The sequence below is a fragment of the Bos indicus genome, chromosome 15 (assembly GCF_029378745.1).
Source record: "Bos indicus isolate NIAB-ARS_2022 breed Sahiwal x Tharparkar chromosome 15, NIAB-ARS_B.indTharparkar_mat_pri_1.0, whole genome shotgun sequence".
Lineage (NCBI taxonomy): Eukaryota > Metazoa > Chordata > Mammalia > Artiodactyla > Bovidae > Bos > Bos indicus.
The window spans coordinates 77,710,546-77,735,771 of record NC_091774.1 but is presented as its reverse complement, the minus strand read 5'-3'; the positions used below and the strand labels follow the sequence as shown (position 1 = coordinate 77,735,771).

At 53.6% G+C, this 25,226-nt stretch overlaps 1 protein-coding gene across 4 annotated transcripts; it reads left to right on the top strand.

Annotated features, from left to right (window-relative positions):
• The first annotated feature begins 6,964 nt into the window (after positions 1–6,964).
• On the top strand, positions 6,965–23,909 carry SPI1 (Spi-1 proto-oncogene). Of its 4 annotated transcripts, none has more exons than XM_019975714.2 (6): positions 6,965–7,247; positions 9,580–9,679; positions 9,984–10,052; positions 21,419–21,606; positions 22,386–22,545; positions 22,894–23,909. In XM_019975714.2, exons 1-6 carry the CDS (start codon positions 7,203–7,205, stop codon positions 23,211–23,213), a joined length of 882 nt encoding a protein of 293 aa, XP_019831273.1. In that variant the 5' UTR covers positions 6,965–7,202; the 3' UTR covers positions 23,214–23,909. The 4 variants fall into 4 exon arrangements, with proteins under 4 accessions (XP_019831273.1, XP_019831275.1, XP_019831277.1 ...); XM_019975716.2 differs by having other exon boundaries at positions 6,966–7,247; positions 9,583–9,679; XM_019975718.2 differs by lacking the exon at positions 9,984–10,052 and having other exon boundaries at positions 6,972–7,247.
• Positions 23,910–25,226: the final 1,317 nt, after the last annotated feature.

Sequence of the window (25,226 nt, the reverse complement as noted above, 5' to 3'; positions counted from 1 at the left end):
GTGTGGAGGGGGGTTGTGGGGGGAGAGCTGAGATTCAGGGCATGGGAGATCGGGCCACTCTGAAGATCTCTGCTGCTTAGCCCCTGGGGCCAGGGAGCCGGTGGGAGTGTGGGAGGGAGTGGGGAGGTGGGCAGGAGCTGGTACAGAGTGCCAGGAGAGACTCAGCAGGGCGGGGGGGAAAGATGGAGGTGTGACCTGGGAAGGGAGTGTCTTAGCCTGGACAAGGGGAGCCCTCAAAAGATGGAGGAGAAAAAAAAAAAGATGGAGGAGGCCTTCGAGTGTAAAAGGGGGTGGGACTGTGAGCAAAGGCCGTGGGAGATTGAGAAAGAGGTTCTGGGAATGTTGAGTAGTGTCTTTGGGCTGGAGGTGGGGGCAGGGCTGGTCCACTTGGGGTGGGGGAGGGTGGGAAAGGCTGGCCAGGGTGTTGGAGGGGGGCGGCGGACTCCGGCACAGGACTCAGAGCTTTGGACTTCAGCCTGTGAACAAGCCAGAGCTAAGGAGCACTTTTAGGTAGGAAAGCACCCACAGGAGAAACTCGAGATGGAGGCAGCCGCGGAAGCACATGCCCCAGGGCCACCCGCACACACCCCCTGGGCCAGCTGTGTGTCCTTGGGCAGCCCCCTTGCCAGCTGCACCCCGTGACCCTTGTCTGTAAAACGGTACTGGTACTAGATTCACAGGGTCATGGGAGGTGGGGCGAGTTAGTGCCGGGCGATGAGGGCCTCAGCCAGTGCTGCTGGTCTCCTTGGTCCCGGCCCCTGGCACTTCATGGGCGCCTGCCCTGGGTACCACCCGGGTCTCCAGTAGACCTGGTTTAAGCCTCGCCTGTCTCTCGATTGGCTGAGTCATGGACCCCCTTCTGAGCCTCAGTTTCCTCCACTGTCCCGGGGGGATGATAAGAGCCCCAACTTCAGATCTGAAAGAGAAAGTGAACTTTGCGGTGGTGCTCCTATTCTCCCGGAGTCAGGACCGTATTCCACACGATGCTCAATGTTCCTCAGCGTCCGCCACCCGCTCCCCAGGCCTCTCACCTCCTCCCCCTCCCACCCTGGCTCTGCTCACACTGGCCCCTTGCTGGTCCCCCGCCGCCTGGAGCTCTTCTCCCAGGTGTCTGCTTGGCTGGTTCGTCCATTTGTTCCCAGGGGTGGTTCAGTGACCCCATGCTCCATTTCTCCACGAGGCCTGCCCTGCTCCCCTTCACACTGCAAATGCGCCCCCCTCCCCCGCACTGCTGCAGCCCTAAACTGGGCAATCCCCTTTCCTATTGCGCTTGCCTCCTCCTCCCTGCTCCGTGTGTCCCCTGCCCCCCCCACCAACCCCGCCTGCTCCAGAATCAGCCCCCGGAGGACAGGGGCCTTTGCCTGTCTGGTCGCCTGACCCTTGGAGGCCCTGAGCAAATATTTGTAAGATGTCCTAACACACTCCAGAGCCAGCCCGGCGCTCGGACCGGAGCTCAGAGCTTGGAGGGGCCCAGGGAGCCCTCCCAGTGTCTCAACCATGAGAGGAAGTTGCAAGACGGCCATTTCTGTACACGGGCTCAGCTCTTTCTGGTCACCTTTCCCAGCTCGCTGTGCGAGGCCTGAGTCCTCCCACGCGCCCTGTCGCGTCCCGTCGGGACCAGTCGCTCGCAAGGGTGGAGGGCGTCTGGAGCTCTTTGGGGCTGAGGTTGAGGGGCCTGCGAGAGAAGGGGCCACGACGCTCCCCCATGTGCGCTCAGCGTCGAGGACGTGGGCCCCGTGTTTCCTGTTGCCTGCCTGCCTTGTGATTGCAATAGCACCCAGCCTACCCCAGCAGTCGCCCAGCCCAGTGCAGGCAAAGGCCACCCAGCGCCCCACCACCCAGGCCTGCCTGACCGCCTGGCCCTCTCTGCAGGGCCCAGCCCTGCGTGGCCGCCCGCTTGTCCAGCGAGGGTGGGAACAGCAATCTCACTGGCTGCTGGTGGGAGGATAAGTGGGGGGAACCTTCACTTGAGACAATGCGACAGTATCTCTACATGCGTCTCGTTGTTTAATCGCTCAGTCGTGTCCGGCTCTTTTGAGAACCCCATGGACTGTAGCCTGCCAGGCTCCTCTGTCCATGGGATTTCCCAGGCAAGAATACTGGAGTGGGTTGCCCCTTCCTCCTCCCGGGGATCTTCCCAACTCAGGGATCAAACCTGTGTCTCCTGCATTGGCAGGCAGATTCTTTACTGCTAAGCCACCTGGGAAGCCCATGTTTATCTACCTATTTACTTAAGAGTTAAAAATGCATGCAGCACACAGGCTAAAACTAATAAAATGTTATATACATCACTTATATATCAACTGAAAAAAAATGTCTCTTTTGACTTCAAAAGAGGTAAGTCAAAAATTTCTGTGTACTTCAATAAAAAAAATAAAAATGAAAATTTAAAAATTAAAGAACTATCTGGGCACCTGCATTGATAGCATCTAAATAACTCTCTGGTCTCTTTTCCAATGAGTTAAGATGGAAAGCTGTGGCGTTTTCAATATTACTTACAATTGAAGGACTTTTTGTTTCTATTTTAGGTAATTCCTGATACTATTTATTAGTGTCTGCAGGGAGGTGCACAAAGATTTTTGACTCAAGCCTGTACTTGGTTGTGGTGATTTTCTTGGCACTGTCAAGTCTCTTAACTGTCAAGATTAGACTTGGAAAATTAAATACAGAGAAAGACTTTGTAACATTGTAGTGTCTCTCCCTTTGAGCATTTGCTTCTGCAGAAGCAGGCCTTTCTCCTACATGGTTTTCGTGTAAGGCAGAAACATGGGTTTTGTTCTTTACAGATGAAGGATGTTTTTTAGAAACAAGCAGAGTCAAAGGCGTGAGGACTGCCGCCTGGAGCCAGCACTGCAATCCCGCCAGTCCTGGAAATGAACTTTCACTCACATCGTCCCCCAACTATTCCAGGAGACACTCCTCTCTAGCTTTCCTGCAAAAAAAAAAAAAAAAGCACTACTTTTTGACCCAGTATTTCAACTTTGGGGCATTTATCCTAGACGTATACTTGCGTGTGCGTAAATGAGCAAATTTTGCCTATTGCAGTATTATTTGTAATAGCAGAAGACTGGAAATGACCTGAATATCCATCAGTAAGAGACTGGTTAAATAGCTTTTTGCAACAATGGAAGGCTATACGCAATGAAAATGGACAACAGCTACGTGCAACAAGAATGTTTACACCATGATTCTCTTCATATAAAGATTAAAACCTGTTAAGGTAAAAACTATATTGTTAGAGATGTTTACTTAAGTGGGAAAGCTGTAAAGAAAACAGGGAAATCATTACTGGAAAAGTTAGGATAGTCTTCCTTCTAGAGAGAGGCAGGACATTTGGGGGAAGCTTCTGGAGTGCTGACAGTGTTTTATTTCTTGACCTGGATGGTGGTTACATACGTGTGCGCTTTATAATTATCTTTTAAATTGTACGTAAATGTTTCCTGCAGTTTTTTGAATGAATGAGGTCTCTCAGGATGTGAAGCTACCACAGTTTACCCAAGCAGTAGAATACTACACAGTCATTAAAAAGAACAAGACGGCTCTATATGCGTGGGCATGGGCATGGATTTAGTGGGGAAAAACAACCAAAGTATGGTGTGTTTGGTGTGCTACTTGCTGTGTGAAATTAAAAAAAGAGTTTATCTGCCCCTGTGCTTCTGTCTGCTAGACTTCCTCCAGAAAAAATATCCAAGAATCAGGTAACAGGGAACAGAACCATTTCCCCTTTTGTTATCTTTTGAATTTCATACCATGTGTATCTTTACCTATTCAAACATTAACGTAATTTAAAAAACTGTTTCAGGGATTTCCCTGGTGGTCCAGTGGTTAAAAGTCTGCCTTCCAATGCAGGGGACACGAGGTCAATCCCCGGTTGGGGAGCTGAGATCCTGCATGATGCCGTGGGGCCTCTGAGCCCATACAGCACAATTAGAGAGTCCACATGCCTCAGCAGAGACCCAGCACAGCCAAAAATAAATAACAAATAAAAAGATAAAAATAAAAAACAGTTTCGCCTCTCACCTCCTGGAGCACCTAAGTGTTTTGTTTTGTTTTTTTAATCTCAAACCGATTTCTTGCCCACAAAAACTCGAGCTGTGGGGTCAACAAGACGCTCCTGGTGACCTCCAGCAAACTGTGGACTCTCTCTGGTCCCTTTTCCTCTGCTGAGGAAGACGGAGGCGGGCTCCTCAGGGCCTGCAGCCTTCCAGAACCCACGGCGCTGTCCCCTGTCGCCCTCCTCTGTGTCCCCCCAAAGCCTCCCCGCTCTTTCTCGCCTCACTCCGCTCTACCGCCTTCTGTGACTCTTTCTCCTATGTTTTTGCCTTTCTCTTCCTCCCCAATTCTGACTGCCTTGGCCCCTGTGTCCCCCCGACCCCCCGGTCTGTTCCACACTTGGCTCCTCTTCCTTCTGCCTCCTTCCCCTGCCCTGGGATCCGGCCCTTCTGAGAGCCCCAGAAAGCAGGTCCAGGCCCCAGCTCCCCACTCACAAGCTGTGTGACCCTGGGCGAGTCATCAACCTCTTGGGCCTCAGGATAACAGATGATTGTCCCCATTCCATGAGATCACAAGGGTGGAGGCACTCAGCCCAGTGCTGGACATGCAGAAAATAACTATCTCCGCCTCACCCCTTTGAAGGAGTTGCTAGCTCCTGGGGTTGTGGATGATCAGCCCGTTCCTGCTTTGCTTGGAATTGCTTAGAAGCTGGGTCCTGCTATTCCTAAGGCTTCGGACTTCAGCAGGTCCCTTGGAATCCGAGCCTTGGGCAGAGGTTTCTGGTGCACTTAGGGAGGACGGGCATTGGGAGGAAGGATGGGGAGGACTTGATGACATGGGAATGGATACAGGATGCTCGAGCTGCACAGAAAGTAGGAATCAGTTCAGCCCGTTTCCCGAGATTTGGGACCCTGGGGCTTTTCTTACCCTGGGCTTGGCCAGACTTGGAACATCGGAGTCTCTTGCTTCTCTGTGGCCCTTTGAGACTTAGGGCTCAGGAAGACAGAGCCGGCCTGGTCTGCTGTCTGCACTCATGGAGGAGAGCGACGCACTCCCTCCTGGTGTGTGTGTATGCTAGTCGTTCAGTCGTGTCCGACCCTTTGTGACCCCACGACCCCTGTAGCCCGCCAGGCTCCTCTATCCATGGGATTTCCCAGGCAAGAATACTGGAACACATCAAGCAGGACGTGGCTCTCGTGCAGTAGAGCCCACCCTCACAGCCATGCAGTCAGTGGGGACGAGGCCTTCTTGATGAGAAAGTGGGGTCAGGGATGGCACAGATGCCAAGTCAGCCCACCTCTCCCCTCTTCTTGGGGAGGGGCCTTGGTCAGGTTCCTAGGGCGTCCTGAGGACCAGTGACCTGAACTCCTTGGAGAGTCCCAAAGGTGGAGGCAAAAAATCAGTGAAGATGTAGGTGGGTTGTGTCTAATGGTGAATCCAGGCCTGCGAATCCCTGGCTTTTGCTGCAAGTGAAGAAGCACTCGGGTATCTGGGGTTCCACTGACAGGGAGAACGCAGTGTTAGTGCGAATGGGACTTAGAGCAAAGGGTAAGACGACACAGGAGAGGAAAGTGAGCTCTCAGTGAGTTGGAGAAGTGGGCTTACCAGAGACCAAAGATTTAAAAATTACCTCTATTCTTCCTTCTGCCCTGCAGACTAGACCAGGAACTCCCTGAAGCAGGAGTCTTGTCCAGCACCTTTCTCTTTCCCCAGGACTGAGCATAAGCCCTGTGTGTGTTAGCCAGTCAGTAGTGTCTGACTCTTTGCAACCCCATGGACTGTAGCCTGCCACTCGCCGGTGTCCATGGGATTTCCCAGGCAAGAGTGCTGGAGTGAGTTGCCATTTCCTTCTCCAGGGGATCTTCCCAACCCAGGGACTGAACCCAGGTCTCCCACATTGCAGGTAGACGCTTTACCATCTGAGCCATATCGTATGGGCATGAAGCCTAGAACTCAACTGATATGGTAGAATGCATAAATGGATGGATGGCTAGATGAATGAATGGACCCATGAATGATCAGACTGACACTGGACATGCAATGGATACACAGATGGAAATGTGGATGAGTAAGAAGTGGATGGGCTGATAAATGAACGTATAGATGGCTCAGTGGATGAGAAGATAAACAAATGGGTGGATGGATAATAGACTAACAGATTAATGGATGAATGAAGAGCTGGATTAAACCAAAAGACAAATGTATGGCTGGCTTGATGGGTGAATAGATGGATTGACAAAACAGATAAGTAAATGGATGGGAAAATAGATGAATGGATGGACAGACAAAGTTTGTAAACTAGGAAGACTCGATTGACAGTCAGGCATTGGTAAGGGGTGGGGAAACTGAGAAATCTGGGCTGGGAACAGAGATGTGGAAGGCATGGTGATCCTTAGGAAGCTGGGAGGGGAGGGTGTAAGAATCCTTCTGGTGGAAATGAAGCTGGTGGAACGAAAGAGAAACCAGCACCATGCTGAAGACCAGGCCCCAGGGCCCAGCCCCAGGCTGGGTAAGACTGAGGCGTTGGGGGCCTAGGGGCCCAGGAAGAGCCAGGCCTGGCAGTTAGCCGGACCAGAGCCCTCGGCTAGCCAGGCTGACCCCAGAGCATGGAGGCCCCAAGAGGACACCCTTACCAGCTCCGATCCCCCAAGGAAGTGACTGTTGGCCACGTGGGGGGTCTCAAAAGTAGTAGGCATCTGCGGGGTTTGGGGTGAAAGAGCCTCCGCAGACCCCGGGGGGCAGCAAGGCCCTCCTCGTGGTGGTGCAGCCAGCCTTCCGCCCTCCCATTCTCCCGCCCCACCCCAGGCCTCAAGGCCGCCCCTCACAGTCCCAGCTTCCTCTGGGCAGGGGGCCTGGCCCCCTCAGCCTCCCAGGCCAGCCCCTGGAGCACCACCTGCCCCAGCCGGCCAGAGACTTCCTGTAGCGCAAGAGATTTATGCAAACGGGCTGGGGTGGTGATGTCACCCCAAGGGGACTATCTCCCAGCGGCAGGCCTTCGATAAAATCAGGAACTTGCGCTGGCCCTGCAATGTCAAGGGAGGGGGCTCACCCAGGGCTCCTGTAGCTCAAGGGGCAGGCCTGAGCCCTGCACCCGCCCCGAAGCGGTCCAGCCCCCCCGCCAACACCCCCCGACGGGGCGCCCCATCCCCAGGGGCTCCGCACTGGCCCCCACCGAGGCAGGGGACCTGACCGGCTTGGAGCTCGGCTGGATGTTACAGGCGTGCAAAATGGAAGGGTTTCCCCTCGTCCCCCCTGTGAGTATCGGGACTCCTCCACCAGCCCAGCCCGCGGCCCTCGGACGCCCGCCACCTGCCCGCCAGCCCGCCGCCTGCCTTCCCCTATCAGTGGGAAGTTGGTGTTTCCTCCCTGGAGCCCCAGGGCCTGAGACCCAAGCAAGAGGGCCATCGGCCTCCTTGGAGCAAGCACGCCCCGGCGGGCTGAGGGCCGGGCCCACGGTGGGGCTGTAATCGATGGGGCCTGAACGGTTATTTATAGATGGGGCTTGGGTGGCAGCCGGGGTTCCAAGGGCCTGGTGGGGGGGCTGGGCTGAGGGTGGCGAGGGCAGCGGGGAGCTGGTGGTGGAGGAGCTGGGAAGGCTGGTGTGGAGGGAAGCCGGTCCCTGGGACGGTGAAGGGCTGGAGGGCAGGAGGCAAGAGGCTGGAGGTCTCGGGCCCTGGACTGGGTGCCCTAGAGACCAAGGCTGCCTTAAACCTGGGTCCCCGCCACCAGGCGCAGAGGACGTGCCTGTTGACCCGAGAGGTCTGGGCCTTGGGCCCTGAGTGGTGGAGGCAGAGGCAGGGGCCGGGACAGCAAGGGGAGCAGAGACTGGCCAGGCAGCTGGGGCTGGGACTGCGGAGAGGAGGGCAGCGTCTTCCTGGGGCTGAGATTGGGGCTGGGGGAGGACCTTGTCCAAGGAGAGACGGGAGTGAGGGCAGCGGCTGAGGCCGGAGGTGAAGAAGCGGGCGTCCCAGGGGACCCCAGGGACGGCAGGGCGGCCGTCTGGGGCACAGCCCCTCCGCTCCCGCCCTCAGTGACAGTTGCAGCCTCTGGCAGGTGTCACACCACCGGTCCCCTCTGAGAGGACCCCTCTCCCTTTCCTCACCCCCTTCCCCACTCAGCTGGGGACGGGGAGCCCTGGGGGTAACTGGGAAGGGCTTGGCCGGGCCTGCCCATCTGACTCAGCTTTCCCGGCCTGGAGGCAGCTCCCTTCCCCCTACCCCCGGCCACCCCACCCCAGGCAGGCCCCAGAGCCCCAGGGAGGCACCCCAGCTTGACACCCTTCTGTAGGGCTGTGCTGTTTGCAGACCCAGCGCCAGGCTCCACGCAGGGCCTCCACAGATGGGACAAGCCAGCCAGCCTCTGACCTGGCCCTGGCACCCCCACCCCCACCTGGCACCTAGAAGATGGGGGGGGACAGGCAGGGGGTGACAGGGGGGTGGTCCCAGGAGGAGCCCACTCTGCCTCAAGACAGTCAGAGGCCCCGGGGCCCGGCCACCCTGTCTCTGACCCTTGACCTCTCAATCCCTGAACCCCAGCTAGAGCTGAGCGGGAGACATGTCCTCCTGGGCTCCACGCGAGCCCCCTGAGCCCCCTGGCCCAGTCCAGGTGTGACGCGGAGTGGGTCCTGGGAGGGTGGGCTCCCAAGGCAGCTCTGGCCCCCAAATCAAGCCCTGAGGGCCGGGGTGGCAGTTGTGCAATCCCTGGGCACACGAGCGGGGGTGGGGAGAGGCCTGGTGACTGTTGGGAAGCCTCTGGGTGCATGTCCCAGTGCCTGGCCAGGGAGTGGGGTTGAGGGGAGAGGGATGGGGAGACGGAAGGAGGGGGACCAGGGAGTGTCCCCGGAGGAAAGGAGAGGAGGGAGAGGCCCCCAAAGCCATGGCCCCAGCGTTGCGCAGGGTGAGCCCTATAAAGCCCATCGGCGTGAACAGCCAGCGTGGGGGTGGGGGCCCTGAGCCGGCCTGGGACCTGGACATCGGGCAGCCAGAGAGCCTGGGGGCCTGGGGGGCTACGGCAGGAGGACAAGCCTGTGTGCAGGCGATGGGCGTGCAGGAACATGAGTGACCGAGCAAGGACACGGGCGTGAGTGTGTGTGTCAGTGCGCTTGGAGGCAAGGGGCTGGATTCGCGTGTCAACCCCAGGGACTCTGCGAGCGCCTACAGGCGGGTGTGTACTGGCATGTGTGCCCGGGGTGAGTGTGAGGGCTGTGAGTGGATGTGTGTGTGGGGGGTGGTGTGGGCATGTCAGTGTGACCGTGAGCGGGTGAGTGTATGAGGCTGGGACCTGGGCATTCAGTGGAGCGTGAGTGTAAGGTGGCCAGGGGAGCCACTGGGCTGTCCCCTCAGACCTGTCTTCTTTTGACCTCTGACCCCCAGGGTCTCTGTCATCCCCTTTCTGCCGGAGCCGAGGCCCTTGCATCCCCGGGTCCCCCGCTTGCGCTCTGCGTGGCCTCTCCCAGCTGCAAGCAGAGCGAGGGCTGTAGGCCTGATAAAGAGGCTCAGTGTGGACCCAACATCCTGGGGGGGGGTCCTGCCAACCTGGCTGGGGTCTCCCCGCCGCACTCCGAGTTCTGACCCCCTCCTCTCTCAGCAGCCATCGGAAGACCTAGTTCCCTATGACACGGATCTCTACCAACGCCAAACGCACGAATATTACCCCTATCTCAGCAGTGATGGAGAAAGCCACAGCGGTGAGTAGCGGGCCCCGCCCTGCCCTGACTTCCCCAGCCTGGCCTGGCCCCAGCGCCGCTGCGTTCTGGGGGAGGGAAAAGCATACCCTTCCTGAGGCTTCTTTGGAATCCCGAGGATCGGATCCAGTTAGCTCTCAGGGACATGAATTCCCTACCCTAAATCCCCATGCTCCTGCTCCCCACCAATATCCCACACCTCCAGCGCGCATTTCTGGAGCAGCCTTGGTGTGCAGGCATGGTGAGCTTCTTCCCTGTCTTATCTTCTCATCCAATCCTTTTGGCCTGTTTACACCTGACGAAACAGGCGGAGAGGCTACGGGACTTGTACAAGGAGGTGCAACTGGTTGCTGCGACCCAGCTCTGTCTGCTCCAGGTCCAGTGCTCTCTCATTTTTTTTTTGGCTTCCTTAGTCGCTCATTCATGTCCAACTCTTTGCGGCCCCACGGAACTGTAGTCTGCTGTGCTCCTCTGTTCTGGGGATTCTCTAGGCAAAAATACTGGAGTGGGTTGCCATTTCCTCCTCCAGGGGATCTTCCCGACCCAGGGATCGAACCCTGGGTCTTCTCCTCCCCCAACCCCCCCTCTCCCTCTCCATTCTTGTCACCGCCCGTGACCCTGAACTCCATTGGTGCAGCCCCAGGCTCTGCTGTGTGTGACTAACAGCGTCTGTCTATTGACATTTGGGCTGGATAGGTCCACGCTGCGAGGTCTGTCTTGCGCCTTGTAGGGTATTTGCCAGCATTCCTGCCAATCATGACAACCAAATATGTCTCCAGAGCTGCCAAATGTCCCCTGGCGGTGGGGGCGGCGGGACAGAACCGCTCCCACTTGAGAGCTGTTCATTCAGCAGGGCTGAAACCCTGTCTGCTGGTGGGGGCGCGGGGCGGTGAGGATGGGGCCTGGGCCAGGGCTTTTTTCTATCTGGGTCTAACTGCCCCCCACCCCAAAGCCCAGGTCAATCCTGAAGCAAGTTCAGGGGAAGGGAAAGAGACCTTCAGTGTCTGGGACCGCTAAGAGAGATCACCGGTGGTAGATCTCGGTGTACTGATGGAATATCTCTGAACCAAAGGCGAGGTGGCCTGGTTACTGGGTCTTCACTGAGGGATTCTTCAGGAGGTCTGGAGGCCTAGGCAAGCCAGACAGCGGGGTGTCTGCAACCCCACAGGGACAGGCATGCTCTGCCTCAGCCAAGGAAGGTTTCACCCGAGGGCCTCATCTGGGGGCCGCTCACACCTGGGGCTTCATTCTGCTGGCACACCTCTGGCAGTTTAAGCCTGATGTCTGTACCTAGAGATGCCATATGTGGCGAGTCCTTATTTAGGGCCCTCACATCCAGATGGCAAAGCCTGCCAACAGTTTTGCCTGGAACTCACACCTGACATCCATTCTAAAGACTACAGCTGGAAACCGTATCTTGGGAGTAAGGGGTGGACATCCTTTGAGGCCATATCTGGGAACACACAAACTCCTTTCAGAACTTGAGGACTAGAAAGACTTGAAAAACATCCTTCCCCCCCGCCCCACCCCCATACTTTTAAATTTTATACTTCTACAAGAAATGCACCCTTTCTGGGGAAAATCCAGAGACGGTTTAGAGAGTCTCCCTTCTCCAGCTCTACCTCCAGCTCCCACTGCCAGGGTCGGGGGCTGACTCTCCCTGACTCCACACCAGCCCTACACCTGCTTCTGCCCAGTCTGGGACCTAAGCAGGTCCCTGCTTGAGGACTGGCGCCCCCTGGTGGCTCCAGGCAGCAGGTCCGCTCAGGTCCTTGCAAACTCAGGGAGGCCTCTGACCCCTTTTAGCTAGCGTCAGGGATCGTTTCTCCCCTGGCCTGACCGCTTCTCAGTCTCCCTGGGTCTGGGTGCCTTTCCTTTGGGTCTACTGAAGCTGCATTCTCCCTTCCTATAATACAGGGGTGCTATGTATATACTCTAGAAACCAGGCAGGCCTGGGGCTGGCTCATGGAGTGAGCACTGTAGAGAAAGCCAGCAGGTCGACAGGGAGTGGAGAAGCACAGAAGGTTCTGTGACATCAACAGGCTCATCTCCCGATGACCCAGCAGACATTCACCCAGCCGTCCGCTCCCTGCCATCCGCCCAGCTCCCCCTCAGCCACCTGTCCTTCCAACGCTTGCTGTCCAATCCACTTGTCCACTCATCCCCCTCTTGTCCATCTGCCAAATAGCCCCTGATTACATGCTGTGGACCTGACCCTGTTCTAGGCGCTGGATTTGCCACAAGGAGCAGGCCGGGCAAGGCCACTGCCCTCGTGGAGCTTACAGTCCAGTGAGGGAGAGAGACGGGGAACAGCTGAATTAGCAGACATGCTCTAAAGACGTCCTGTAGAAAGCAGAGTACCGTGAGTCAGGCTCTGCCATCTGCATGTGAGGGCCCTAAAGAAGGACTTGCCACAGATGGCATCTCTGGGTACAGATGTCAGGTTTAAGCTGCCAGGGGTATGCCCGCAGGACAGAGCTCCAGGGGTGAACGGCCCCCGGGTGAGGCCCTCGGGTGGAAATCTGAGTGCCCCGAAGGCACATGAATGCACAGACAGGGAGGCACAAGTGTTCTAGGAGTGGGAACAGCAGGTGCAAGAGCAGGAGGGACCTGGGTGGGGACCAGGGTGGGCAGGGAGCACGGGAAGCAGAAAGGACGGGAAGGGAGGCCGGTCTGCAGGGGAGCACCGCACAGGCCCGAGGACTGCAACGGGAGCTTGTCGTGGTTCCCACGCCTAACGGGAAGCCACTGGAGGGGCTGAGGAAAGAAATGACACGATCTGAGTAACCTTGTGTGTGTGTGTGTGTGTGTGTCTGGTAAATATCCAGAGAAATTATAGATGTTTAATTTTAATTATTCAAACAAGAAATACCCGTTGCAAACAATTTTAAAATACAGCAGCGTATGAAGGAAAATATTATTACCTGCTTCTCATTCTCACCCCGCACCGATAGCCATCTTGGTCAATTCTAGCAGATACTTATTTGAGGTGTATAATCCTGCATGTTTGTAAGTGTATACATCCACACATATCCTATCCATTCAGAAATGAACTGCAGTATCATGCTGTTCTGCAATCTGCTACTTTTTACATAAATTTATCAGAGTTGTTTCCCTATGGCCTATCCAGCACATCAGAGACAGTTAAAAGCTATTTTTCCAGTCTTTCTATTACAGGGCAATGGAAGTATATACATGAAAGTTTGAAATAGAGACTTAGAACAGCATTTATTTATTAATTCACAAACATTTATTGAGGACTTTCTATATGCCAGGTGGAGATGAATCTAGCTTGATTTTTTACTTAGAGAAATCTATTGTACTATGAAAGATGAGTATTTGACTTTCTAGTTATTTATAGCACACACACATACTTCTTCACACATACCAAAATAGTCACAGTAACTTTTCCCCTTTTTTTCATTTTATTGCTGTTATGATATACAACATAAGTGTATGAGTTTAAGGTGTAACAGCTAATGACTTCACACACCTATACGTTGGGAAATGATTACCACGTAAGTTTAGTTAATATCTGTCTCCTCATACAGTTACAAAGTTTTTCCCCTTGTGATGAGAATTTTCAGGAGCTACTCTTAGCTTTCGAAGTTACCATATAGCAGTTAGCCCTAGTCATTCTGTGCCTGGCATCCCCAGGGCTTATTTATCTCACAGCTGAAAATTTGCACTTTAGACCACTGGCACCCAATCTCCCCCATCTCTCACTACTTCTGGCAAACACAAATCTGACCTCCTTTTCTGAATTGTTTTTTGTTTTTTTTTTTAAAGATTCCACATATAAGTGAGATCATACAGCATTTGTCTTCCTCTGTATTCTATTTTTAATAATTTTTTTTCACTTTTTGGCCATGTCCCACCTGTGGGGGCTTCCCTGGTGGCTCAGAGGGTAAAGAATCTGTCTGCAATGTGGTAGACCTGGGTTGGATCCCTGGGTCAGGAACATCCCCTGGAGAAGGGAATGGCTACCCAGTCCAGTATTCTTGCCTGGAGAATTCCATGGACAGAGGAGCCTGGTGGGCTACTTTCCATGGGGTCACAAAGAGTCGGATACGGCCTAACAACTAACACTCAACATTCACGTCATGCGGGCTTTTAGTGCCCTGATCAGGAATCCAAGCCTGGTCCCCTACATTGGGAGCATGAAGTCCTACCCACTAGACCACCGGGGAAGTCCCTTTGTCTGTGTTCTAAGTTTGTTAAATTGACGCCTGAATTTTCCATGGTTTGGACCATGTGAACATGGCCCACAGCTGAGCCACGCTGCATGCCTTGATTACCTGTACGTTCTCATCGCTGTGTGTGAGGGCTGAGCAGCAGTGACGGAGGCCCCCACCCCGCAGCCAGGCTGCCGGGAGTCACGCCCCATCTCCCCATTATCGGGTGGGGTGACCACAGGGAAGATGTCTCACCCCTCTGGGCCTCAGCTTCTCACTCATGAGACCTACTTCACAGGACTGCCCTAAGGATGGAGTGAGCTACTCCATATAAGAGGCTTAGAAAGTGAAAATTATGTAAGGATCTGTTACTCATAGCATTATGCTCTCCTAAGAGAGGATGTCTGGGAGGTAAGGTTTTATTGCTGTTTGTGTCACCTGCTGTCTTTCTGGTCTCACCTGATTAACAGTAGTTTGGCTGTGTATAGAAGTCTAAGTTGAAAAAAAATTTTTTTTTTCTCATTGAAACTGAAAGCATTTCTCTACTGTCTTCAGGTTACTACAGTTTTTCTTAGGAAATCTGATGTCATTCCATATCCTCTTTTTTGAATGTAACCATTTTGGGGTTTTGTTTAATTTTTTTCCTGTTTAGTTTTGTTTTATCTCTCTGGAAGTTTTTAGTGTCTTCTCCCAATACCTAGTGGTTCCACTGAATAAGTTTGTTTTTTTTTAAATCACTCTAATTTCTGGGTGGAGAATAGCTGGAGAGGAGGCAAGAGTAGGAACAGGGGTAAGCCCAGGAGGAAACCACTGGAATAATCCAGACACGAGATGACGGTGACTTGGCCAAGGGCAGTGACGAGACAGACAAAAAAGAGCAGACGGATTCAGGATAGATTCTCAAGGTAGGGCTCATAGAACTTGCTGTTTATCATTTTTAAGTTGTGATTAAAATGTATACAGTATAACATGTACTATCTTAACCATCTGCACATGTATAGTTCGGCGGCTCAAGGACATGTTGCTGCGCTACCATCCCCCACCATCCAGCTCCAGAACGCTGTTCATCTTGCGAAACTGGCATTCTGGACCAATTAAACAGTGCCTCCCACTGCCCCCTCCCCTCAGCCCCCGGCAACCACCATTCTACTTTCCATTCCTATGACTTTGACGGCACTAAGTACCTCATCTTAGTGGAATCATGCAGTATTTCTCTTTTCGTGACTGGCTTCTTTTATTTAACATATAAAACCTGCAGATTCATCCGTGTTGCAGTGTACATCAGAATTCCTTCCTTTTTGAAGCTGAGTAATATTCCGTTGTGTGGATATACTACATTCTGTTTTCCCATTCACCTGTTGATGGACACGTGGGTTGCTTCTGTCTTTTGGTCGCTGTGAATAACGCTGCTGTGAACATAGGTGTTAAAATGCCTCTTTGAAGATCCTGCTTCCAGTTCTTTGAGACTATATGCCCAGAAGTAGAGTTGCTGGGTTGTAAGATAATTCTATTGTTAATTGTTTGAGGACCAAGCATGCTGTTTTTCCTTAGCGGTTGCACCATTGCAGTCTCCTACCAACAGTGCACAAGGATTCCACTGCTCCACATCCTTGCCCAAATTCATAATTTTCTGCTTTTTTAACCACTAAAAAAATGAAGTGTAGTTAATTTACAATGTCATGTGTTCAGCAAAGTGACTCACTGATTATATATATGTATATATACATGTATATACGTATTGTTTTTCAGATTCTCCTTCATTCTGTTATTACAGGATAGTGAATGTAGTTCCCTGCGCTATACAGTCAGCCCGGGTTGTTCTGTTTTTAGATAATAGCCATCCTAATGCTATTTGCAGTGGGATTGATGGAGGAAATAGAGTTCCAAAGTACGACCATTCTCTCCACCATTCCACCTGTCTACACACTTTTCATCTTTTCATCCCACAGATTCACAGTTTATTATTATTCACATACCACAGTTTATTCAGAGTCTTCTAATCATCCATTCATTTCATTCACCTTCTGAAGTGTCCTTCCTTCCCCTACCAAACCTTGCTTCCATCCCAGGGACATTGCCAGGTGCTGTAGGATGAATAAAACATAGGCCCTGCCAGATTTATCTTTTTTAACAAAGGAAAGAACTAAAATCGTAATAATTAGGATACAGTGTAAGAAATAATAAGGATCGTGAGACCTGGAGCTCTCTGCTTGCTGGGACCTCAGTTTCCGTGTTTGAATAATGTGCAGGAGGGCTGGGATTAAGGAGCCCTTGTCCAGTGGTCTGTGATTTCCTGCGAAGGTTTTTTTTCCTCATTCCTTGCTTTCTTAATTCCTCATTTTCCTTCTTAGTCTTGATCTTACTTCTCCTCTCCTGGTGAGAGCCATGGCTTCAGGCTGGGGTTTCTGCTTGAAGGAGATAAGGTCAACTGAATGACACTTAAGGCTTGCATTTTGTGTGTGTGGGGGGGGATTGTTTTGAATATCATTTTATTTTTGTCCTAGTGACATCTAGGTGTTAGTGACACAAAAAACTGAGTAGCAATAGGATGTGTGGGTAGGACTTTGGTTCCAGACTGGAAGCTGGTTTAGAGGGTGGAAGTCAAAGATGTTGATGAATGGGTCATTGCTGGCTGGATGAATAAAGGTTCAGTGATGGATGGGTGGATAAATGGATGGATGGGTGGGTTAAATGATGGATGATGAATGAGTGAACGATGGATAGATGATATTTGGATGATGGATGGATGGATGGATGGATGGATGGATAGACGGATGGATGGATAACAGATGGATGATGCTGGATGGTGGATGGATGATGGATAGAGGATGAATAATGAATGAGGGGTAAATGATGGTAGACAGACAGATGGATAGTAGCAGTCCGTAAATTCTGTCACCGTGCGTCTTACTTAAAGCTTTCACTGGCTGTCTTGGTCCTCAGTGGAGGTATGGCATAGGGATAAGAGTTTAGTCCCTGGAGTCATACACAGGTGGGTTTGGATCCTGACTCTACCAGTGACTATCTGTGGGCGAGGGACTTTATGTCTCTGAGTCATAGCTTCCTCATATGCAAAAGGAAGATCAGACCATAGTGGCCACTTTGTCCGAGCTATGGTGAGGACTGAGGGACATAATGTGGATTAAGTACTTAGGACAGTGCCTGGTACATAAAAAACACGTTAAAAGTAAGCTTCCACTGGTCATTTAACCAAATATTGACTGAAGCCTAGTACGTGTTGAATGCCATACAGGTTCCAGAAGGGAAGGTCCAGAGCTCTCTCTGGATATGCGAATGACTCTATACTCTGTATTATAATTTTTCATATTTATTTATTGACTGCACCTGGTCTTAGGTGTGGCACACAGAACTTCGATCTTCATTGCTTCATGCCTGGTCTTTTTTTTTTTTTAATCCAATTGCGGCATGTGGGATCTTTTTTCTTTTTTTTCTTTTAGTTGCAGCGTTCAAAGTCTTAGCTGGAGCCTGTGAGATCTAGTTGCCTGACCAGGGATTGAACTCTGGCCCCTTGTATCGGAAGCGCAGAGTCTTAGCCACTGGACCACCAGGGAAGTCCTGACACTATGTCCTTCTGAGGAGCAGAAAGTCATACTAAGGGGACATAAGTGGCAGGAGAGTCTGGATGACCTCTCAAAGTGACAAGCAGGGGTTTAGCAAAGCATTCCTGGGCAGTCAAAGAGCCCAGAGTGCCGACCTTTGCCTAAGGATGGACTTGTGGCATGATGTTCCTTCAGACGACTCATCTCTGCCTACCAGTGTTTATTATATAACTGCCGGAGCACTCAAAATCAAGGGTAGAGGAAAGGTTTCCGTTGGGCCTTTTGAAACCTTAATTGTAGCCCAAGAGTCTCTGTTGCAGGTTTCGGCGACCCTGGGGCAGGATTCCTGAGCCTCAGTGAGCAAACGAACCTCTGCAGGGTGCTGTGAAAGGCCAGACTCTCCCGTCTCCTTCCATCACTGCAGATCGCATGGGTCTCCGATGGGCCCCAAATCTGCAAGCTTTTCTGGCCCCCAAAGTGACTTGAATCGGGGGGTACTGAGACCTGCTGTGGGAAGTGCTGGCCTTAAGCTGGGATCACCAGAACAAGCCCGTGGGTCTCACGTGGAGCTGGGACAGAGGCGGGGACCGAGAGAGAGAGAACTCAGAGCCCTCAAGCCAGAACTGAGTAGGGGGTACTTCCCTGGGGGTCAAGGGATTGAGACTCTGTGCTTCCAATGCAGGTGGCACGGGTCTGATCCCTGGTAGGGGAACTAAGACCCCACATGCCACACGGCACGGCCAAAACCCGCCCCCTCCAAAAAAAAACCCAAAAAAGACCTGGAGTAGGTGTGAAGATTTGAGGGGGAGGATAAAGCATTCTATAAAGATCAGGAAGTTCCCCTGGAGAAGGGCATGGCAACCCACTCCAGTATTCTTGCCTGGAGAATCCCCGAAATGGAGGAGCCTGGCTGGCTACAGCCCATGGGGTGGCAAAGCGTCGGACACCACTGAAGGGACTTGGCATGCATGCACGGGCAGGATAAGGCATTCTATGAAGATCTGGGCACCTCGGCCTGGGCAGGAGAAGGCAAAATGGGAAGGGCCTGGAGTGAGGCTCCAGGGCAGATCTACAGCTGAAAGGAACCTGGATCCACTCAAGCACCCCAGAGCCCCAGAGAGCCAACTCTCTCTCAGCAAGGGGAGAATTTCTGGGTCTTATTAATGCAAGGCAAGATGAAAGTACAAAATAAGTGTCATTTTGTTTTGTTTTCCCTTCAGATTTGGATAATTTGGTGGAGGAGAGTCAGAGTTCTTAAGAAGCTAGGATTCATGCATTCACTCAGGAAATGCTTGTTCAGTGCTTACTGCATTGCAGTTCAGTCCAGTTCAGTCTCTCAGTCGTGTCCAACTCTTTGCAACCCCATGGACTGCAGCACACCTGGCCTCCCTGTCCATCCCCAACTCCTGGAGCTTACTCAAACTCATGTCCATTAAGTTGGTGATGCCATCCAACCATCTCATCCTCTGTCGTCCCTTCTCCTCTCACCTTCAATCTTTCCCAGCATCAGGGTCTTTTCAGATTAGTCAATTCTTCACATCAGGTGGCCAAAGTATCGGAGTTTCAGCTTCAGCATCAGTCCTTCCAATGATTATTCAGGACTGATTTCCTTTAGGATGGACTGGTTGGATCTCTTTGCAGTCCACAGGACTCTCAAGAGTCTCCTCCAACACCACAGTTCAAAAGCATCAAGACACCTACTGCATCCAGGCACTGGGAATATGAAGGTGAAAAAAAAACAGTCCTCTGCCCTTGGTGCAACCTTGGGGTCCCAACTTGAGCTTCTGGGAGAAAGAGACAGCCAGGATCCCTCAAACTACTTCTCTGGACCATGGACTAAGGTGGCAGAGAGCAGGGGAAGATGAGGAATTGATAAGTATTAAAGTATCTGCTGTTTGCTCAGGTGCTGATTTAGGCTCTCTTAAGACAGCATTAAACATTCATAATAATTATCACTATAAGGATAACGGGTGTGTGTGTGCTCAGTCGCTCATGTGTCCGACTCTTTGCAACCCCATGGACTGTAACAAACCAGGTCCTCTGTCCATGGGATTCTCCAGGCAAGGATATTGGAGTAGGTTGCCATTTCCTTCCAAGGGATCTTCTCAACCCAGGGATTGAACCTGTGTTTCCTGCAACTCCTCCTACACAGGCAGATTCTTTACCACTGAGCCACCTGGGAAACCTGGAATGATAATAGTTAATGTTTATTGAGTCTTACTTTGTGCCAGGTTCCATTCAAAGTGCCTTGCAAGCATTAGCTCATTTAATCCTCACAGCAAGGCTATGACGTGAGCTGGGTGTAGTTATTAACCCCATCTCACAGCGGAGGCAACAGGCATAGAGAAGCAGAACGACCTGCCCAGTGTCACTCAAGGGTGAGTGGCAGAGCCAGCATTCAAACCCAGCTCTGCCCCAATTAGTTCCCCTATGCCATGCAGCTTCACGGAAGTGGGAGTCTGGACTGTGGGTTCAAACAATTCCACATGTGAATCGGACCTCAGTAACCGCCCAGCTGGGTCTCTGACTTTTGCAGAATCAGAGGCTCAGGCAGATAAAATGTCTTGCTCAGGGTCACAAGGCAAAGCCACCACAGAGCAGGATTGGAAAATGAGTGAGTCTTCTGAGAGCCAGTGCAGAGCCAAGACAACACGTGTCATTTCTCAGGGATGCGTGAGCAGCGATGTGTTTGTGAGAGAGAAAGAGAGGGGGGAGACAGACAGACACACAGAGACACGCACAGGCGTTGGTGACGGTCCCCCTGCAGGGCCCTGTGCCAGTCCCGGAGATGGTGGCCTGCCTTAGCATCCTGTACTCTCCCTCTCTGGGTGACACGAGAAAAATTCCTCTTGGCACTTTGTCACGTCTTCTTTTGGACTCCAAGTTGTACCCAGGAAGTCCTCAGACGTGTGGTGGTTTTTGTTCCTGGAAAAGGTGCCACGTTGAAGACCGGCTCTAGGCCCAGGCAGGGCTCCCAGTGGCATGGAGCTGTTCCCCAAACTCAAATCCACCCTACCGCAGACTCTGAAAGCACCCACCAGGGGCTTTCCGGGAAAGCCTCAGGTGCCGTGGCGACTTCCCTGGGACTCAGGTGCAGCTCCCCAAGGATACGGCCTTGGAGGGGCTTGGCTGAGGAATGTCAGCCCTGTGACTCTGCAGTCACACCTCGGCCATGTGACGGGGCGGTGAGCTGTGACTACGGGCAGCCAGTCAGCTCAGGAACCTCTGCTGCGTCTGAAGGGGAGGAGAAGCGACTCCACATACTCCCGAGTGCGGCCTCTGGGGCTAGGGGGTTTTACAAATGTGAACTTGCATGGGTCCTCCTAGTTTCTAGCATTCCTATTTGACAGAGGGGTCAATGCCTGTGCCTGAGGCCACACAGAAAGGAAACGCCCGGATTCGGACTCTGGCTCAAAAGCCAGCATCCTCGTGATGGGCGTGGGAGGCAGGGTAGATTGGTTGTTGAGAACAAAGGCTTTGCCTCCAATGTGGCCTTTGACCGGGGGTGGGTCATGTAGCCTCTCCAAGCCTCGGTGTCCTCATCCATAGCATATTCTGAGTATTCTAAAGTCCCTCAATCGTGCCTGACTCTCTGCGACCCCATGGACCGCAGCCCGCCAGGCTCCTCTGTTCATGGGATTCTCCAGGCAAGAATACTGCAGAGGGTTGCCATGCCCTCCTCCAGGAGATCTTCCCGACCCAGGAATCGAAACCTGGTCTCCCGCATTGCAGGCAGATTCTTTACCTTTTGAGCTACCTGGGGAAGACCCATCTGTGGAATTGGGGGTCGGAAAATAGCAGGGTGGGTGGTGTTACGATTAATGCCAATCTGCAGTCCAGAATGGCGGTGGTGATTATGATAGGGAACACAGCCTGGTGCTATTGTTTTTATATATGCTATTATTGTTACATATATTAATATCGTTATTATATATAATGATATATAATGTATACTATTATTGCTCATATTTTATACAATCATAAGCCCCTCCTGCTTTGGCCCGCAGACCATTACTGGGACTTTCATCCGCACCACGTGCACAGCGAGTTTGAGAGCTTCCCCGAGAACCACTTCACGGAGCTGCAGAGCGTCCAGCCCCCACAGCTGCAGCAGCTCTACCGCCACATGGAGCTGGAGCAGATGCACGTGCTCGAACCCCCCATGGCTCCTCCCCACGCCAACCTCAGTCACCAGGTGCGTGCCTGCAGGGCCGCCGCGCCCCGCCCCGGCCCGGCCCTGTGCCTGTGGTGAGGCGGGCACTCCGCAGGAAGCTGACACAGGCTCTTACTCAACTGGGCTTCCTGCCCCACAGCGCCAACGGTGGCCGGAGCCCCAACGGCTGCCTCCTGACCCCTCGGCTGACCTCGTGACCCCACACCCCTTATCTGCTCTCACCCCACCGAGGACAGAGCCCGGACCATTCCCACCCCGCCCCCCGCAACACACACACACACACACACACACACACACACACACACACACACACACACACACACTGGTCCTTCTGACCCCCTGGGGCCTCATCACGGGCCCTCTGAAACTCCGGGGCTAGTGCCCCCACCCCATTCACTGGCTCCTCGTGGGTCTGGCATCCAAGTCACTGAGTCCTGAAATCCGCTGATCTCTCCATCTCCCCACTGACTCCCTTTACCGACCCTCCTCCTCAGCCCCTCACCCCAGGGCAGCTGCCTGTCCACATGGCACCTTCCTCCGCCCAAACCAGGGAGACAGGCTGGGTGTCAGGAGCCACTTTGTCCCCACAACCGGCACTGTGTGTGTGGGGACCCCGTCTGACCCCGTAACAAGCCCGACCTCCAGGGTCCCCAGCCTTCTCCCATATCCCTCTGCCCCTCCCTGGCCACCCTGCCCCAGGACCCCCTCTTCTCTCACCCCACGGAACCCCCCCTACCTGGCCGCCTTCAGCTTTGCACCGTCCCTCAGGGACCCCAACCCTACTTCTGCCTCCTTTCCAGGTCTACCTGCCCCGGATGTGCCTGCCGTACCCCTCGCTGTCTCCCGCCCGGCCCAGCTCGGATGAAGAGGAGGGGGAGCGGCAGAGCCCCCCGCTGGAGGTGTCCGACGGGGAGGCCGACGGCCTGGAGCCAGGGCCTGGCCTCCTGCACGGGGAGACAGGTAGGGGACCCAGCCTGGGACCAGCCCTGACCCTGGCCACCCTTGTGCCCCATCCCCACCCCGATCAAGGCCCACGGACGCGGCAGCCTGGCCACAGAGCAGAGTGCTTGCATATGGGTGTGTGTTTGCCAACACGTGTCTTCGCGTGTGTTCCGCGGGTGGGGGTGGGGAGGCCTGTGTCCCCCCGTCCGGGTGTGAGCACCTGCGCTGTGGGCGTGCGCATGCGCCACGCTGGCCGTAGCCCCGCCCCTGCGACCACCCCACCCGGAAGGGAAGGAGGGGGCGGTCCCACGTCACCGGGAGGCGGGCTGGGTCCCCCGCGTGGGCGCTGACCGTCTCCGGCCGCAGGCAGCAAGAAGAAGATCCGCCTGTACCAGTTCCTGCTGGACCTGCTGCGCAGCGGCGACATGAAGGACAGCATCTGGTGGGTGGACAAGGACAAGGGCACGTTCCAGTTCTCGTCCAAGCACAAGGAGGCGCTGGCGCACCGCTGGGGCATCCAGAAGGGCAACCGCAAGAAGATGACCTACCAGAAGATGGCCCGAGCGCTGCGCAACTACGGCAAGACGGGCGAGGTCAAGAAGGTCAAGAAGAAGCTCACCTACCAGTTCAGCGGGGAGGTGCTGGGCCGCGGGGGCCTGGCCGAGCGGCGCCACCCGCCCCACTGAGCCCAGGCCTGAGCCCACCGGGCCCGCCAGGCCGCCCCGTTGGCCATAGCATTAACCCCTTCGCCCGGGCGGCCGGACACAGGAGGGAAGCTCCCAGGGGCCAGGGGCAGGACTGTGGCGGGCCAGGCCTCGCCTCCCTGCCCACCCCCTCCTCCTCCAAGGCCCCTGCCCGCCCCACATCCCCTGCTTCGCCTCCCAGCAGGGCACCGGCCCGGGTTCCAGAAGGCCATCTGGGCGTCTGGCCCCAGCGAAGGGTCAGCTTGCTTAGTGCCGGGCACACGGCCTTGGGAGTTGGAAGCCATCATTATTTGTGTATATTGAACCCCTTTTTTTTTTTTCAGTGGCCCTCTCGCCCCGCACCTCTCCCCCCCTCCATCAGCATTCTTAAGAAACCCATTTACCTAAAGTTATTCTCAGTCAGTTCTCTTCAGCACAGACCCGTTTTTTAGAATCTTTTGTGCACCTTGTCTGATGCGCCCCACCCCCGACATCTGATCTGCCGTCTCGTGTATCCACTGTGCGTTTACTCAGGATACGCACCAATGCTGGATGCTGCGGACCTCAGGATGGTTGACGCTTTGCCTGGTTGTCTAGACAGTTGACACTGCCTGACCAGAAGTCACGATCCATGGAAGGAACGAATTCTCAGTTGTTCTTAAGGAATAAATCATTAAAAAGCTCTCTGTACCCGATAAATGGCTGTTTTTTTAATGCTTCAGTGAGGCTTAAACTCATTGAGTCTTTCTGTTATAAGCCCAATGTTGATGATGATGATGATGATAAGGGCAACAACACTGGATATTCTAGCCGTTTACCGCATGTTAACCTTGAGAAGTGGAATCTAAAGCCCCATTTTATAGACTGGGAAACTGAAGCTCATAGAAGTCAACTCATTTGTCCAAGGTTACACATGCAGTGAAAGGCTGCCATGGCCATGTGAGGCGGGAAGCTTCATGTGTCTGGAAGAGGGTAAAGTGCAGCTTGATCAGGAGCAAGAATGAAGCCCCAGAGCTCCCGTGAGCAGCAGAGCAGCTCACGGAATCCCTGCTGGCAGGACCCTGAGACAAGTGAACTCCTCCCACGTACCCTGGCGTCTGGTCGCGCTGGCCTCTGGCCCACAGCAGGGGAGAGGCAGAAAAACATGAGCCGTGAAACCTGTAAGGGTTTTGCTTCCAACAGTAGCAAGAAGAGGCAGCCGGCAGTCTGGGAGTGAGGGAACTCTCGTCAGCAATCTGCAGACCCCAGAGAATCCAGATTCTGGGGCCGTTTGTGTTGGGGCAGATACCCTCTGGAGTGCCCTGAGCCCTCAGGCTGGAGAAACTCAATCATAACACCCCTGCATGGATCTCTGAGCCCCGAGAGAGAGAGGGAGAGTGGAGCCCTGTCTCTTTGAATTTTTATGGATTAATTTATTTTAAATATTTGGCTGTGTCATATGGCATGCGGGATCTTGGTTCCCCCAGCAGTGGAAGCGCAGAGTCCTGACTACTGGACCTCTGGGGAAGTCCCAAAGTCCTGATTGCTTTTGAAAGACGGCCCAGGGACATGAGAGGCAGTTTAAACATGGTTAAAATGGCATAAGAGAATGGATTTATGTTGAAAGGGATGGCAAGTGTTGACCACACGGACAATGTATATAGAATTCCTCTCTCCTGATGATGGGGGTGGACAAATGACCTTCCCTGATTAGTGGGTCTTGCTCACAGTAGGTCACACGTGATTCACTTCTTCCTGTGTAGCAGCTGATGTTCTTTGCGACTTTGGTGGGGTGGGGGTGTGGAGGCAGTTGCGGGGGTTCAGAAGGACACTCAGGAGGGAAGCCGGGACTCGGGGTCTGTGGGTGTAACCATCACCCAACATGGACGCCTCTGACCCGACAGCTTCAGGGTTCTGGGCCCCACACACCCCCACCGCTCAATTTGCTTGTCACAAGGACACACGGCAGGGCTTGGGGTGCCCCTGTGTTCACTGAGGGTTGGGGGGGCAGGATCTGTCCTGTGGGGTTGCTGAGGG